The 14450-nt window shown below is 36.4% G+C and overlaps 3 protein-coding genes across 4 annotated transcripts; 2 read left to right on the top strand and 1 right to left on the bottom strand.

Moving 5' to 3' along the window:
- Nucleotides 1-32: 32 nt before the first annotated feature.
- On the bottom strand, nt 33-3042 carry LOC103325909 (receptor-like protein EIX2). Its single transcript, XM_089048687.1, is given in 3 exon segments — nt 33-684; nt 686-1468; nt 1471-3042. Coding segments are annotated over 3 exon segments (2856 nt in total). The 3' UTR covers nt 33-183.
- Nucleotides 3043-4513: 1471 nt separating this feature from the next.
- LOC103325835 (bystin-like protein) lies at nt 4514-9363 on the top strand. Of its 2 annotated transcripts, XM_008228026.2 has the most exons (11): nt 4514-4930; nt 5153-5309; nt 5446-5497; nt 5599-5926; nt 6497-6576; nt 7563-7610; nt 8241-8387; nt 8508-8580; nt 8663-8738; nt 8936-9026; nt 9114-9363. In XM_008228026.2, exons 1-10 carry the CDS (start codon nt 4598-4600, stop codon nt 9013-9015), a joined length of 1374 nt encoding a protein of 457 aa, XP_008226248.1. In that variant the 5' UTR covers nt 4514-4597; the 3' UTR covers nt 9016-9026; nt 9114-9363. The 2 variants fall into 2 exon arrangements, with proteins under 2 accessions (XP_008226248.1, XP_016648348.1); XM_016792862.2 differs by having other exon boundaries at nt 8936-9363.
- Nucleotides 9364-10248: 885 nt separating this feature from the next.
- LOC103325834 (coiled-coil protein (DUF572)) lies at nt 10249-14157 on the top strand. Its single transcript, XM_008228025.2, has 9 exons — nt 10249-10390; nt 10526-10786; nt 11008-11157; nt 11284-11418; nt 11663-11728; nt 12312-12365; nt 12504-12590; nt 13526-13610; nt 13702-14157. Exons 2-9 carry the CDS (start codon nt 10589-10591, stop codon nt 13959-13961), a joined length of 1035 nt encoding a protein of 344 aa, XP_008226247.2. The 5' UTR covers nt 10249-10390; nt 10526-10588; the 3' UTR covers nt 13962-14157.
- Nucleotides 14158-14450: the final 293 nt, after the last annotated feature.

A 14450-nucleotide genomic window follows, 5' to 3' on the forward strand; every position in this document is an offset into this window, starting at 1 on the left:
TGGGTCAAATCTCTAGCTAGCTACTCACACAATTGTCTGTGTACTTTCAAAATTATTACAGCATGGAACATCATATATTTTAATCATATGCTTTTTGCTTGCCAAAGATGCACAAGGAGAAAAGTTCTGAAGGATTTTAAATTTTGTTTCCAACAACACATACTCAGTCTCCTTTGTAATCATCTACATGGCCTCTTCCCATCTTCTCCAGCTTCGCATCTTCACTGCTACTGCAAGAAATATCCAGTCCTTGGCTTCATCCACATATCGAAAATATGCACGTCTCCAGCTCTTGTTGAGCATTAGAGGCCCGAGAACTCCCCAAAACCCCATTGCAAATCCAAGCATTACGACAAGGCAAAACCATAATTTTTCATACCTATCTTCTTCAGAATCATGGTCTACATTGCTGGTGCTTGTAGGAATCTGATGCAGCTCATCATCACCTGAGCAGTTCTTTGGTAGTGGAGCTCTGCAGAGTAGTGAGTTGCCAGTAAAACTAGTTGAATCAAAAGGCTGTACCTCATAAACTTTTGGAAGTGGGCCAGATAAGTTGTTATATGATAAGTTGAGGTGGCTTAATGTTGTCATTGCCAAGGACCACATGCTCATTGGAATTGTGCCAGAAAGTTGATTGTTTGATATATCGAAAGATTCTAATGACTTCAGTTCGCCTATCTTTTTAAGGGATGCTTCCTTCCAAATGATTATGTGACAAATTCAGGCCAAGCAATCCAGAAAGGGATGTCAATTCTTCAGGTATGAATCCAACCAAATTATTACTTGAGAGGTCCATACTAACTCCTAGAGATGAAATCCTTGCAGATTCGTACTCCCTTCCCTTTAAAACCTGCCAGATATTCTTGTTGTTTGGTTCTGCATCAATATCATACCCCTGCTGATCTGATTCTGGTTGGTTGGTTGAGTACTTCGCCAACTGCATTCCCTTGAGATAGTCAAAGCAGTGAGGGATGATTCCTGTTAGATCATTATGTGCAAGGTCCAAGACCTGCAGTGGGGAAAGTTGGCACAGTTGTGAAGGAATACTGCCATTGAACGTATTCTTCCGTAAGCGGAGAATTATCAAGAACTCAAAGCTATCTCCGATCCACACAGGTATATGCCCTGACAATCTATTCTTGCCAAGATCCAAATGTTTCAGATAAGAGCAATTTCTCAAGGCTGAAGGGAGTTCTCCATGAAGACTATTGTTGTTCAAGTTCAACCATACTAGATGCCGAAGATAACCAATTGAGCTGGGAATAACCCCTGACAGGTTGTTTGATGAGAGGTCCACAGCATACAAGTTTTGGAGATTCTTCAAACATCCAGGAATTTCACCAGATAACCTGTTCTTTGAGAGGTCGAGAGCACCCAAAGTCTCTATGTTGCACAATGAGGTTGGTACTGAACCTTTTATATGGTTACTGCCAAGAAATAAACTATCCAATCTAGGCATCATATCAGAAATTTTTGTGGAAGGGATCCAGTTATCTCATTGTATGATAGATCCAAGTAGGTTAGGTGCAAGCCATGAAGCGATTTTGGTATCGTTCCTGAGATACTAGCATTGGACAAATCTAATGTGATGGTCTTCTGTGTTAGAAGCCATTGAGGAAATTGTGTCCCGAACTTGCAAGATTCCATCCTTACATGTTTGAGCTGGAAAGGAGGCTCCCAGTTGGACTTTACCTTGATTGTCAAATGGTTGAGGGCAAAGTTCAATATTTCCAACTTTGAGAGGTTGGCAAAGTGGACTTCAGAAACTATGCCATCTATATTATTTGAAGAAAGATCCAAGACTGTAAGGTTTGAAAGTTGCCCTAGACTCTCAGGAACTGCCCCATTCAATTGATTGTGTGAAAGATACAATTCTCTCAAGGTTGACAAATTCCCAAACGAAAATGGAATAGGGCCACTGAATGAATTCATCTGAAAGTCAAGGTATTTCAAATTTCTTAGCTTCCCCAGCCAATCTGGCAAACAGCCACTAGCTCCACTGTTGACTAACCTCAGTGTGTCTAAATCATATTCAGTGCATCCAGATAAAGTTCCACTAGTTCCTAATATCTCTCCTTGAAATGGGTTCAGCGACAAGTCTAATGATTTTAGATGGCATGGATTTCTTAATATTGACAATAGCCCACCTTCAATACTATTGAAGACATTGTGAGAAAGATTGAGATGGACAAGGTTCTCAAGATTTCCCAACCAGGCAGGAATTGATGATTGCAAAATGTTGAATGAAAGATCAAGTCTTCTAAGGGAAGTCATGTTTCGAAGAGCATCAGGAATTGGACCAAGAAGTCCATTGTTGGCAAGATCTAAGGATTGAAGGTTGTGGAGAAAAGTGGCATTGGTGCCACCCCCTCGAAATTGATTTTCATTAAGTCCACAATTCGACAATCGTAACCAAAGCAAAGAAGGAAGCATGCTGAGTACCTGCATTAAGTTTAGTGTCTCCTCAAAGTACAAGTCACTCATATCAAGGTGATGCAAAGACGACAGACGAGAAAGCCATCGAAGATCATCTACAATCAACAATGGTTGGTTACTGAGATCAAGAATCTGCAAGCTAGTAAGGTTTCCAAGATGATGGGGAACCGTCCCAGAAAATTGTGCAGAAGATAGATTAAGATATGTCAGCTGCTTCATGGAACCAAAAAACTTGGGGATTGGTCTGTCGCCTAAATTGTTTCCACTCAAATCCAAATATTTCAAATATTTCAACTCCAGCAAACAAGATAAGCTAACCTCAGTGGCCTGCAGGTCAACCTGTGTTCGGAGGCGTTTAGCTCGAAGATCAAGCTTGACAACATGTCCTGCACTTTGATAATCACAACTCACTCCTTTCCATTTGCAGCAGTCTTTGCCTTTCCAAGAGAACCCGTCTGGTGTATCTTGAAAACTTTGCTGGAACTTTATAAGAGCTTTTCTGTCTCTTTCTACGCAGCTGGCTGTTGAATTAATGCAGAAACAGAATGGTATGGCAGCGAACGATAAAACAAGTAGAACAAAGCCATGATCAGAAAATTTTCTCATATCCTTCAACTTACAAGTCCACTATAATGCCAGCTAGCAATGTGGTTTGCAAAGGCTTATGTGGTAAATGCCCAGGGAATGAATTGCTTGCTTCAAATTGTGCTATTACCAAGTTCCTTAGAATTCTTGAAAATACCAGAAAAACGTGTATATGCCACCAGTCTTGATTGTGTGTAATAACTTTTACAAGTTCACACTGCATGTCAAAGGCATCCACTAAGTATAAAAAGCTGATATTTTTTGGTCAAAAAGTAAAACGCTGATTTAGGAAGAAAAAAAGAGGAAGTTGAAAAGCCATTTTATCTTCTAATGTTTGGTGCGCATATTTCAAATTCAAGTTGCCACTCAACCACAAAATTTTTTTCCAGTTTCACTCCATAACCACTACACTTCTTAATACAATGTTGATTTTCTCGATTATAATCATTTGGTTTAATTACATTCCATTTCAGTTTTATTGGAGGAGATTGTGTTCAAATTTTTATAGATGACAATGATCAAATTAAACAGACATAACCTTTATAGAATAAAAAAGCATAACTATATTTTAGAAACACTTTAGTCCATCAAAAGTAGGCTTTTCCTGCAAGGCGCTTGCATTCGAAATCCTAGGTTTGATTCTTCTCTTTCCTAATATCGTTTGTATTAAATAAAATAAAATAAAATAACAAGGCTTTCCTTTTGTTCTTTGCTTTCTAGTTTTTTAAGAAATTTTTTGAGTGGTTTAGGACCCGTTTAATAACCATTTAATTTTTTGTTTTTAGTTTTTAGTTCTTTTTTAGTTTTTTTTGTTGTTGCTAGAAGTATAGAGGAAAAAGAGAGAAAACGGAAGTGAGAATATGAGATTGAAAGGGAAGATGAGAGGGAATAATGGGAGGGAGAAGTAACAAAATTGAAAACAAAAATTAAAAACTGAAACTATTTGAAATTGTTTTCACTCTTGTTACTCCTCCTTCCTTCCTCCCTCCTTCCTCCCTTCTCATCCTGACCCCCATTCTGACTCCCATTTTTCTCTATATTCTAGCACAAAAAATAAAGAGTTTTTCTATTTATCTCACATTTTTCTTTGTTCACCATAATGTGTGTATTTAGAGGTAATTTGGGAAGATAATGGGGTTTTTTTAGAAAATTGTGAAAATTTGAATTAGAAGTTGGGGTGAACTTAAAACGTGGGGTGAACAAAGAGAAGAGCGAGGTTTAAATAGAAAAACTCAAAATAAATACTAAAAATTAAAACTGAAATGGTTATCAAATGGTCCTTGGAGAGTAATTATTGGGTTGGTTCATTCTTGTTGGGCCCTTGTGGTTCCTTCTCCTTCCGGTTCGGCCCTTACTTTGTTGGCGTAGCCAAAACCGTAGGCCTCACCACGCCTGATCACTACATGTTAAAAAAAAAAAATTTTTGCCTCAGGTAAACCTTTTTTTATTTTTTATTTTTTGTCCTGTTCGGCAATTTGTCTTTATGTTGTTAGGGTTTAGACTGAAGAAATAAGGTGGGGTTTAGCATCGAGAGAAAGAAAGGAAAAAGAAGAAAGCTTTGCCTGTAGCAGTTTCAATGGGGAAGAAGAGGCAGAGAGAGAGGCATCAGAATCCAGAGCCATTTCTCGCAGAAGAGAATGGCTCTGTGGCCTCGAAGAAGCAAACCAAGTCCAAGCAGCACCAGATGGAAGAGAAGCTGATATCTTCGGGCATGAGCTCGAAGATCCTCAAGGAGGCTCTGGCTCAGCAGAGGGAGGTCGAGGACGAGGAGAACCGTGCCCAAAACCCTAACAATTCCTTATTAAACGTCACTGAAGACCCGCGCAAGGATGAAGCAGCTGAGGAAGAGGAAGACATTGATGATTTCGGTGGATTCTCTGAAACACAGAGCCGTTTTGGTGGCCATGAAGTGAGTGTCGCTTGCTAAAATGTTATTTGTGACTTTTAACGTATTTATTTGTTTATTGGCTCTTTTAGGATAGTGAGAATCTGTGGGGAAACATAGGAAATGTAAATGAATGCTGAATTGTGTTATTTTGTTACTTTTTAAATTGTTATTTTTCACTTGGCTGAAACGCATTGATTTGTAGATGAGACCAAATTAAATAGTCTTGTTTCCTTTGAATTTCAGGAGAATGATGAACATGATGAGAAATTATTAAACGAGATTGATGAAGATGATGAGAATCTTTTAGAGGCATTCTTGTCAAAGTCTGCAGGTCCACAACGTACTCTTGCAGACCTCATTGTCGCAAGAATTAAAGAGAAGGATTCAGATGTCAGCTCAGGTTGAAATGGAATATGATTTCATTGTTCTTGCTTGTTTCTTGAATCTCAAATCTAACAAAATTGCGTCATTAGCTTAAGCTGAAGATCTTTTCATTAATATGTTTTTATTTGTCGATTGGATATGTTTGATTGCAGATGCTAGGCCTTTGCCTAAATTGGATACCTCCCTCATAGAATTGTATAAGGGGTAAGTAACCTATCCTTCTTTCGTTAGTACATAATATTTAAACGCATATATGTGATTTGACTAATGCTAAACTTCTTCTTAAATTTTCACTGTTTATGCAGAGTTGGCAAGTTTCTTAGTAAGTACACTGCTGGCAAGGTTCCCAAACCATTCAAACACATCCCTTCAGTGCCTCGATGGGAGGATGTCCTATATTTGACTGAGCCTGAGAATTGGTCACCAAATGCAATGTACCAAGCTACAAGAATTTTTGCTTCCAATTTGGGTAAGCAGAAGGTAGAACGTTTCTACAAGCTTGTGTTGCTCCCACGAGTGAGAGAAGACATTCGGAAGCATAAGCGCTTGCATTTTGCCCTATATCAATCTTTGAAAAAGTCTTTGTACAAGCCTGCTGCCTTTTTCTTAGGAATACTTCTTCCGTTGTGTGAGGTATACAATTCTCAAAACATGCCATGCTTGCCCACCTAATTGCAGTGTTTTGAAGTTTAAGCGTGTTGCTTGTTTATTTTGGCAGCTCATTCATTTATTTCCTTCTCTGTTATACTGAAGTTAAGTTCTTGAGTTTGTCTGTTGGTACTTTTCCAGTTTGAGGTGCAAAACAAAAGCATTAATTCATATTATTGGACCATCACTAAATTATTATTATGGAGTTCTCTTGATTTCTGTTTTTTAATTTTTTATTTCATACAATAAATCAAGTTGTGGCATTGTGGTTTGCATTGTAGCGCATGATTTGAAATATTTTTCCAATCTACTTATGAAATATATATTGTTCATCATGTATGCTTTGTGCAGGGATTCATGATTTTCTGTTTTTAACCTTCTTTGCTAGTCTATTTGTATTACTCCAAACCAAGTTTTTGAAGTGTGATTTTCACCTCAATTTTATTATTTGAATGGGATGCTTAGATCTGAAAATGTTTTTCTGGCTTTGGAATGGATGTTTTGATAATTCTAATGCACTCCTCTTTGGCCCCATTTCCCCCTCTTCTTGACCAGTCAGGGACATGTAATCTAAGAGAAGCTGTTATTTTTGGGAGCATTATAGAAAAGGTCTCCATTCCTCCACTTCATTCAAGGTACGGTAGCTGACCTATGAAGATTGGTTTTGGTCTATGAATTTTGGGCTTTTGGCATAACAGAAGGCTTCCAAACATACCCTTTAAAATGAAGATGTGCTTGATAGAAATTTAATCCTAACAAGTAATAAAATCATCTAAGTTATATGAACGAAGGACAAACAATTTGAATTTTTTTTACTAGCAGCCCATGTGACAAGTGTTGCATATAATTAGATTGTCAAAGTTCTATTACTTTAAATTCCATATTAAGTTCGTATAAGACACAAAGTTCTTGTAAACTAGTAACTGGCTGTACTTTTTGCGTTGTTAAATTTCTTCTGTTTTCTCTCAACAGAAGATAACAATTAATTGTACGAACTGTGAAAATAGTATTCTCAGTTTTGAATTTCATTTTTCTGGGTGCTTATAATTGTTGTGTGACAACTAATGAAGCCACTGTTAAGATCACATTGTGTAAGATTTATAAATATAAAAAATTAAGTTGATGTTGAAATCTATTATTTGGAACTTTTTATATCTTGAATTCACTTTCTGCTTGTTGTAATTTGAGTCTCCCTAAGATAACCACTGTGGTTAGTTTTTACCAATTGGCCTGAGTCAATCTATTATGGTTAATTTTCTTGACAGAATTTTCATTTTAAAATTTATTTATCATTAAATGCTTTAATTTGTTTGTGTAGATTAGCATGCCATTAACACCTAGATTGAGCAAGGCTATCAGTTGTCAATTCCATCTTAAATCTTTTTGAATCAATCAAATAATTTGTGAATCCAATTAAATATTGATCATGCACAAATCTCCTGATTATATCTTATTTCTTTAGCTAGGAATCTATGCTTTTATAAGATTTCCATCTTTTTTTTTGTCTGTCTTGTGGAAGTTGATTCTCTCATGTTTTGTTTTTGTTGGAGGTTATAATATTGATTCATTTTTCTTGTAATCCATCTGGGATCTCTGACACATGATTTTGATGTATTTGCAGTGTTGCATTAATGAAGCTTGCAGAGATGAAATACTGTGGCACAACGAGGTATTCAACCATTTAACAATTAGTATTTTCAACATGGTTTGAAAGACATAAAGAGACATCTTCTCTTAAATGTGTATGTGGTCGCAAATTTTCTTTTATTTTTAAAATTGTAAAATATGCGAGCCAAAAAATTAAGGGAGTTTCACTAAAACACCCAAAATATGGGTTGAAATTATAAAAAAACCCAAGCACTATTTAAACATATAAACACACCCAAAACTCATCATTACACACACTCAAAAACCATTTATAAACACACCCAAAAAGTTGACTTTGGGGTTTATTTTGGGTGTGTTTCTATGTTTAAATAGTGCTTGGGTTTTTTTATAAATACATGTCTAGGATTGGGTTTATTTATAAATTTGTAAAAAATTAATGCATCTGGTGAAAGGGATGGTAAGGGAGGCCTAAGGTCCTGATTCAGTAGAAAGATATAGATCTGATTCAATAATCCTCCCCTGAATAATGCATAAGGTTAATCAGTGTCTTTACGTGACATTTGTTGAATATAATGAAGTTATATATTTGATGATTGGTCAGTTTAGAAGTACTCTTCTTGTTAGTATAAAGGGAGAAGATTCCCCCTATACAACACTGTTTTGACAATGTTGGTTTTATGACTTGTTGCAGTTACTTTATAAAGCTTCTTTTGGATAAAAAATATGCCTTACCATATCGCGTACTCGATGCTCTTGTTGCACATTTTATGAGATTCTTGGAGGAAACAAGGCTAATGCCTGTTATATGGCACCAGTCACTTCTTACATTTGTGCAAAGGTGAGCAAAGTTTTTATAAGTTTCTTCCTTGCCTAAATGAGGGATGTCTCAAGGGTTCTTGATTTTTTTTTTCTATTGTCTTTTTCATCATATACAGTTTGCTGTGCATCATTCTTGTAGGTACAAAAACGAATTACAAAAGGAGGATAAAGATAATCTTAGAAATCTTCTTGAAAAGCAAAAGCACTATTTGGTAGGAGCATTTTCTCTAGAAAGAGTTTAATTTATATAACTTTGTGGCAATATGTAATCTCTATTCTGTGGTTCAATTGTAGGTAACCCCTGAAATAAGAAGGGAACTAGATCATAGCCGCAATCGTGGAGAGAAAGAGGATGATCTTATGTCAATCGATATCCTTTTCTTTTTTGCTTTGTGTTTTCATTTGCTTCACAGTAGTCAACTTTTTTCTTAGTGTTTCTAAAACCCAACTTTTTTGGACAATGAGCTGGAAATGGCATGCGATCACGCAAATGCCATATTAGCATTGAATTCTAAGAGTACATTAAAATGAAGAAAATATTGTGTGTTCCCCTTGACTTTTACATACCATATCCAGTTGGTGTGATCAATAAACCTTTTGAAGAGGATTTGTCTGACATTCCAGAGGTGCCTATGGAGGATGACTAGTTTATCGCTCGGTATGATGCTAGTATATGCTGCACTTTTAATTTTTCATGTTTCTCTATTGTGAAGTGGTGGATCCGAAATCCATTAATCTGTTGCAGGCTGAGTTGGCCGAAGGAATCTCCTATTAGGAGCAAATGCAATGGTTTGACATCAGAATTGAAGCATTTTTGGGAGTAGGGTTTACCTACTAGATAGTTATACAAGCATTTTTTATTTTTTATTTTTGGTGTATTTTTTATCAAACAGCTTCTAGTAATTATATAAATCCGGATGTTCATGAGTTTGATGTACTGTTTGAAATATTTTGGTTGAAAATTGAAGTTGAGTCCACAATTTGAAGGAACAAAAGATTTACATTGTCATATTTGCTCCCCTGTTCGAGGCCACATTATTTATATCCCGACGCAATTTTATTAATAGTAGTCCAGAAAAACAAATTATGCTTATTTATTTTTCATTATCTCAATGGGTAAATTTTATTTTCTGTTCCCTGTTTTTATGTTACTTGGGGTTTGATGTCTTTTGACTTACCCTCCTTACCACATTGTAGGCCTTTTGACTGAGAACCTTTGTGTTCGGCTCTGCCCAGGTTTTATACTGCTAGGGTTAAAATTGAACGTGTATTTTGGTTCGAACTGAACCAAAGTACAATTAATTTGGTTTGATTCAATACGGTCTAATTAAAAATGGCCTAAATTGTTCATTGCTATTATTATGTCGAATTGATATTAATTATTGAATATCAAAACTTTAAATTCTCTAATCATTTGAATTTGAGATCACTTCTCTCTCAAGATTTTAGAGACGGAGTTGTGTTAAGTCTAGGAGTGACCTTGGCCCCCTCACCACAATCAATACTACATATATCTATATATTTACCTAATTAAAGGCAAATGGTCAATAAAATAAAAAGCAATCCTTGAATAAATTGGTTTACTTTAGTTATACTAGTTTGAGATCACTTCTCTCCCAAGATTTTAGGGACGGAGTTGTGTTAAGTCTAGGAGTGATCTTGGCCCCCTCACCACAAATCAATACTACCTATATCTATATATTTACCTAATTAAAGGCAAATGGTCAATAAAATAAAAAGCAATCCTTGAATAAATTGGTTTACTTTAGTTATACTAGTTTGATTGCCTTTCGAACACCCCACCCCCCAAAAAAAAAAAAAAAAACTAGTTTGATTGCCTAAATCGAATATTTCGAACATTGGGAGACTATTCCGGTCCACAACCCAACATTATTACATTGAAGTCGGACCGACCGACCCAGCCGGTCTAGTTGGAAAATCCAATAAACTCGGCGCTCTCAGGCTTAACATATAAATCCCTACGATCCTCCAAAATCCCTAAAAAGCTCGCGCGTTCAACAGGTATCATCTTCCACACCGAGTCCTCCTATTTTCACAAGAATTCTTCTTTGTTTGGGGTTTGCGAATCCTATATATAGACATCTATTTTTTCACAACATAAAACTTCCACACTAACTGAATCTTTCGGATATTTAGTTTAGAAAGAGAAGCAACTTGAATTGAATCAGAGAGCTTAAGGGTTTTTGAAGAGAAGCGAAGATGGGAGAGCGTAAGGTTCTGAACAAGTACTATCCACCGGACTTCGACCCATCGAAGCTGCCCAGAATCAGGAGGCCCAAGAATCAACAGATAAAGGTGCGGATGATGCTTCCCATGAGCATTCGCTGCAATACTTGTGGCAATTACATCTACAAAGGAACCAAATTCAATTCTCGCAAAGAAGATGTCGTCGGAGAGGTACTTTGTTGATCAGTAGGGTTTCTAATTGCATAGCCTAGCTCGCCTTGATTTGATTTCTAAGGTTTTTCTTTTTGTTTTAACTCATAATCGGTATGCTTGTTCTTTGAGAACAATCGTCTTGGCCTTTGGGGCAATTTGTGATTGATTATTTGCTTTGGTTGGACACGATACTTGTTATGTTCTGTGGACTGACTTGTTAATGTTTTTATCATTTGCAGACGTATTTGGGAATTCAAATATTTAGATTTTACTTCAAATGTACCAAGTGCTCCGCTGAGCTCGCGATGAAGACAGACCCACAGAATTCAGACTATGTTGTTGAGGCTGGTGCTACACGAAATTTTGAACCCTGGCGCAATGAGGATGAGGTAAAAGAGAAGCAAAAGAAAAAGGATAACTTCCAACTTACTGCATTGTTTCGTGTTTTCAGATTCCCTTATACTCTGATCACTGATCAACATTGTTTAACGGCTTGATATATGTTTTCTTTTCAGGAATTAGATAAGGAGAAACAAAAAAGGGAGTCTGAAGAAATGGGAGACGCCATGAAATCCTTGGAGAACAGAACCCAGGATTCAAAAAGAGAGATGGACATCATGGCTGCTTTGGATGAGATGAAGTCCATGAAGGTAGGTGCCTGACTAGTGTATCTTACGACAAGGTCATCAAATTTGATGCTTTGTAACTTGGATGGATGGATAGATAATGTAGTGGATGTGATGTAATTATACAGTTCTGCAACTAAATTGTAGTGCATCACATTTACGTTTATGTAAATATGTATATGTATAATATGTTATGTAGTATTCAATTCCTTTGTGTTGGCTGCAAGTCAGTATCCCCTAATACTAATACAATGTATGTGGTTTCCAGGCCAGACATTTTAATGTGAGTGCGGATGACATGTTGGAGGCTTTGAAACACACGGCTGCGTTGAAGGTACAAATTTATGCACTTTTTATATCTAGACCAGTTTAACCCCAATAAATAGAGACACATGTATATATATGGTATTGCTTCCTGTCCAGTGTCATGAATTGTATGGTGTATACATGCGAATCTCTTTAGATATTATTATGCAAAAACATATTGGACCATGGTTCCTGAAGTGTGTGATGATGTGGTTTCCATGAATATGTTACAACATCATGTAATTCAGGGTACAATAATAATATAGCCAAAAAATTTGATAGGGAACTTCTAAAGCCCACGTATTATAATGAGTTGGTTACTGTCTTTTTAATTAAGAAAGAAGAAAGAAGCTGCACTTAATTAAAAGTGAGTTGAATTATCTTCTTGTTCTGAACCCTGTCAATGGATAAACCAAATACCTGATGTAATCAGCTTATTGAAATGAGATACATCACCTAGGGAGGTGAATTTGAAGGAGTGAATACATGCGCTTTTTCTTCTGGAAGCATGTTTTGTGCATTCATTTCTATCTTCAACTTGCTCTGCTACCTGTTTAGTCTCGGTTTTATTATTTAGTTTTGAATGTAATAAAATATTGATGTGCTGACAGGAGAAAATGATTGAAGAGGAGGATGAAGCAGCCTTAAAATCCATACTATTCCATGTTAGTATTGACGTACTACCTTTGTTTTATGTCCAGCTTAATTCTGTTTCTTTTTCTTTTATTTTTCCTATTCTTTATTGCGGGATGTTTGTTTCTAATACGACCTTTCTTTTTTTGTTTTCCAAAAAATTTATGCAGAACTCAAAAGATTTTGTTCGAAGGGTTCCTGATGAAGATATTGAGCCTTTAAGTGGCAACGGTGAAACATCAGATCATAATTTCAAGGTATGACTTGTTGGTTGTTGTTTAGATATTGTGTCTTATCAAAGAATACTTAGACAGTGTGTTGAACCTTTTGTTTTAGATTAATCCAGCTCTACCTTATAGGGTCTTTTATGCCTGTCCCTGGATGGAGCATAACATGTGGTTTTTGATATAGGTGTATAGCATGTGTTCTTATTTCCGTTTTATTTGAATTGTGTATTCTTCATTCTTTACTAAATAGTCCCCGCATAGATTGTGTTGAGCATTTCAAGTGGGGTACCCATAAATAGACAATTGGATCCATGCTACCTCCACAATGCACTGCAGAGAATGTGCTTCCACTATCTTCAAATAATTGTCATTCCTCTAGATTTAGCATTTCCCTTTGAACTTGGTAATTGTAGTGCAAATGGCAGAAACAATCTTCAATATAGGATATGTTCCCTTATGTCATCAAGCTCGACCTAATTTTAGGTAGGTGACATGTAAAGATTAGTCAAGGTTGTTGATATTCCTTACAGATAATTCTACGTGCACTTTGAGGTCTACACGGTGCTTCCACTATTTAAGTACTTTTTAGGCCTGTAATATGGTGTAGGAAAAAGGTTTAGCTTGAGAGTCTTAGATATGACATGATGTTAGAGGAGAAAATTGTGAACATCAATATATGGAGGATGAAGGCTTTATAGATGAAGAGGAGAGAGAGTGGGTGGGCACAAAACTGAAAGTTTCTTTTCTTAATTGCTAGAAATTGCATAGTAACACTTACACTGGGTGGCTATCAAACACCCTGTGGAATGAAAGGAATTAATACTTTCCCCTGTGAGCTAGTAGGCCTCAACTTGCTTAAATAACACCGACCATGTTTTATGTCACAACAGTTAATGTGATATCCATGTCTCTGTAATGGACAACAGTAAGCTTACGAATGTTTGTGTGCACATTTTACCATGCAGAGGCCAAAGCTTACCCAAGACACACCTAGCAACCCGACAGATTGGTTGACAAAAAGCAGTATTTTTAATATCTCAAGCAAGAGAGGTATGCTCGACACACTAGGTTTTCGTCTCTGAATTCCTTTATAGATTTCCGTTTGGCATTATTGAACATTTTATTATTTGGCTATTGATAGGAAATCAAAATGGCTCAGAAGCTCCAACTGATACTAAATTCACTTTGAAGTCGTCAACTGTTAGGGTTTCTATAGTTAAGAAACCAGTTGCGGCTGAAGGTAACAAGTCAGTGGAAGGAGAAGATCAGAAACAATTGGGAGAGGAGGTTCAAAATTCTACAAAACCAGATGATGAAAAGCAAAAGGGAGAGAATAAAACCAATGCTACAAGCAATGTACTACAGTCATTGTGCCAAAACTATGATAGTGATGATGAATAGTTGTCGATTAGTTGTATCTACTTCCCATTTTTATTCCCATAATCATGTCTTGAGGAAATCTTTTCAGTATATCCTGATCTATCTTGGTTACCATTATGTATTAAGAGAATGAATGTTGTAAAAATGAGAACATAACTTCTAAAGTGTGGGCCTAACTTTTCTAAAGGAAATATTTTAACTTTCTGGCCCCCCTTAATTAGTACTATGTGTACATGTTGATTGTTGTATAGGCAGATTGAGACCAGAAATTGTGAATGTTGATTAGGGAAACAATGTACCAATCAACAAGGACATACTTAGATCTTCCTGTCTGATACAATTTGGAAGAGGGAAGAAACTACACAACATAATCATGATCTGCTTGTCTGAAGCGATTTATTTATCTGAAAGGTGAAACAACAGGAATTTCAGGAACTCTTGCCAGCCACTATGACTGTTCTCCTCAAATACATAATCCAAGTCACAGGGTGCAAATTGAGTGGTCTCATT

Source organism: Prunus mume, linkage group LG3 (assembly GCF_029339155.1).
Source record: "Prunus mume cultivar Tortuosa linkage group LG3, ASM2933915v1, whole genome shotgun sequence".
NCBI classification, from domain to species: Eukaryota; Viridiplantae; Streptophyta; class Magnoliopsida; order Rosales; family Rosaceae; genus Prunus; species Prunus mume.

Bases quoted from the DNA above. Each gene is read 5' to 3' on its own strand.
- LOC103325835 (XM_016792862.2), top strand. From the start codon at position 4,598: ATGGGGAAGAAGAGGCAGAGAGAGAGGCATCAGAATCCAGAGCCATTT. The intron at 8,581-8,662 runs GTAGGAGCATTT...GTTCAATTGTAG, and splicing joins AAAAGCAAAAGCACTATTTG to GTAACCCCTGAAATAAGAAG. The intron at 8,739-8,935 runs ATATCCTTTTCT...ACTTTTACATAC, and splicing joins GGATGATCTTATGTCAATCG to CATATCCAGTTGGTGTGATC.
- LOC103325834 (XM_008228025.2), top strand. From the start codon at position 10,589: ATGGGAGAGCGTAAGGTTCTGAACAAGTACTATCCACCGGACTTCGAC. The intron at 11,729-12,311 runs GTACAAATTTAT...ATGTGCTGACAG, and splicing joins AACACACGGCTGCGTTGAAG to GAGAAAATGATTGAAGAGGA. The intron at 12,591-13,525 runs GTATGACTTGTT...TTTACCATGCAG, and splicing joins CATCAGATCATAATTTCAAG to AGGCCAAAGCTTACCCAAGA.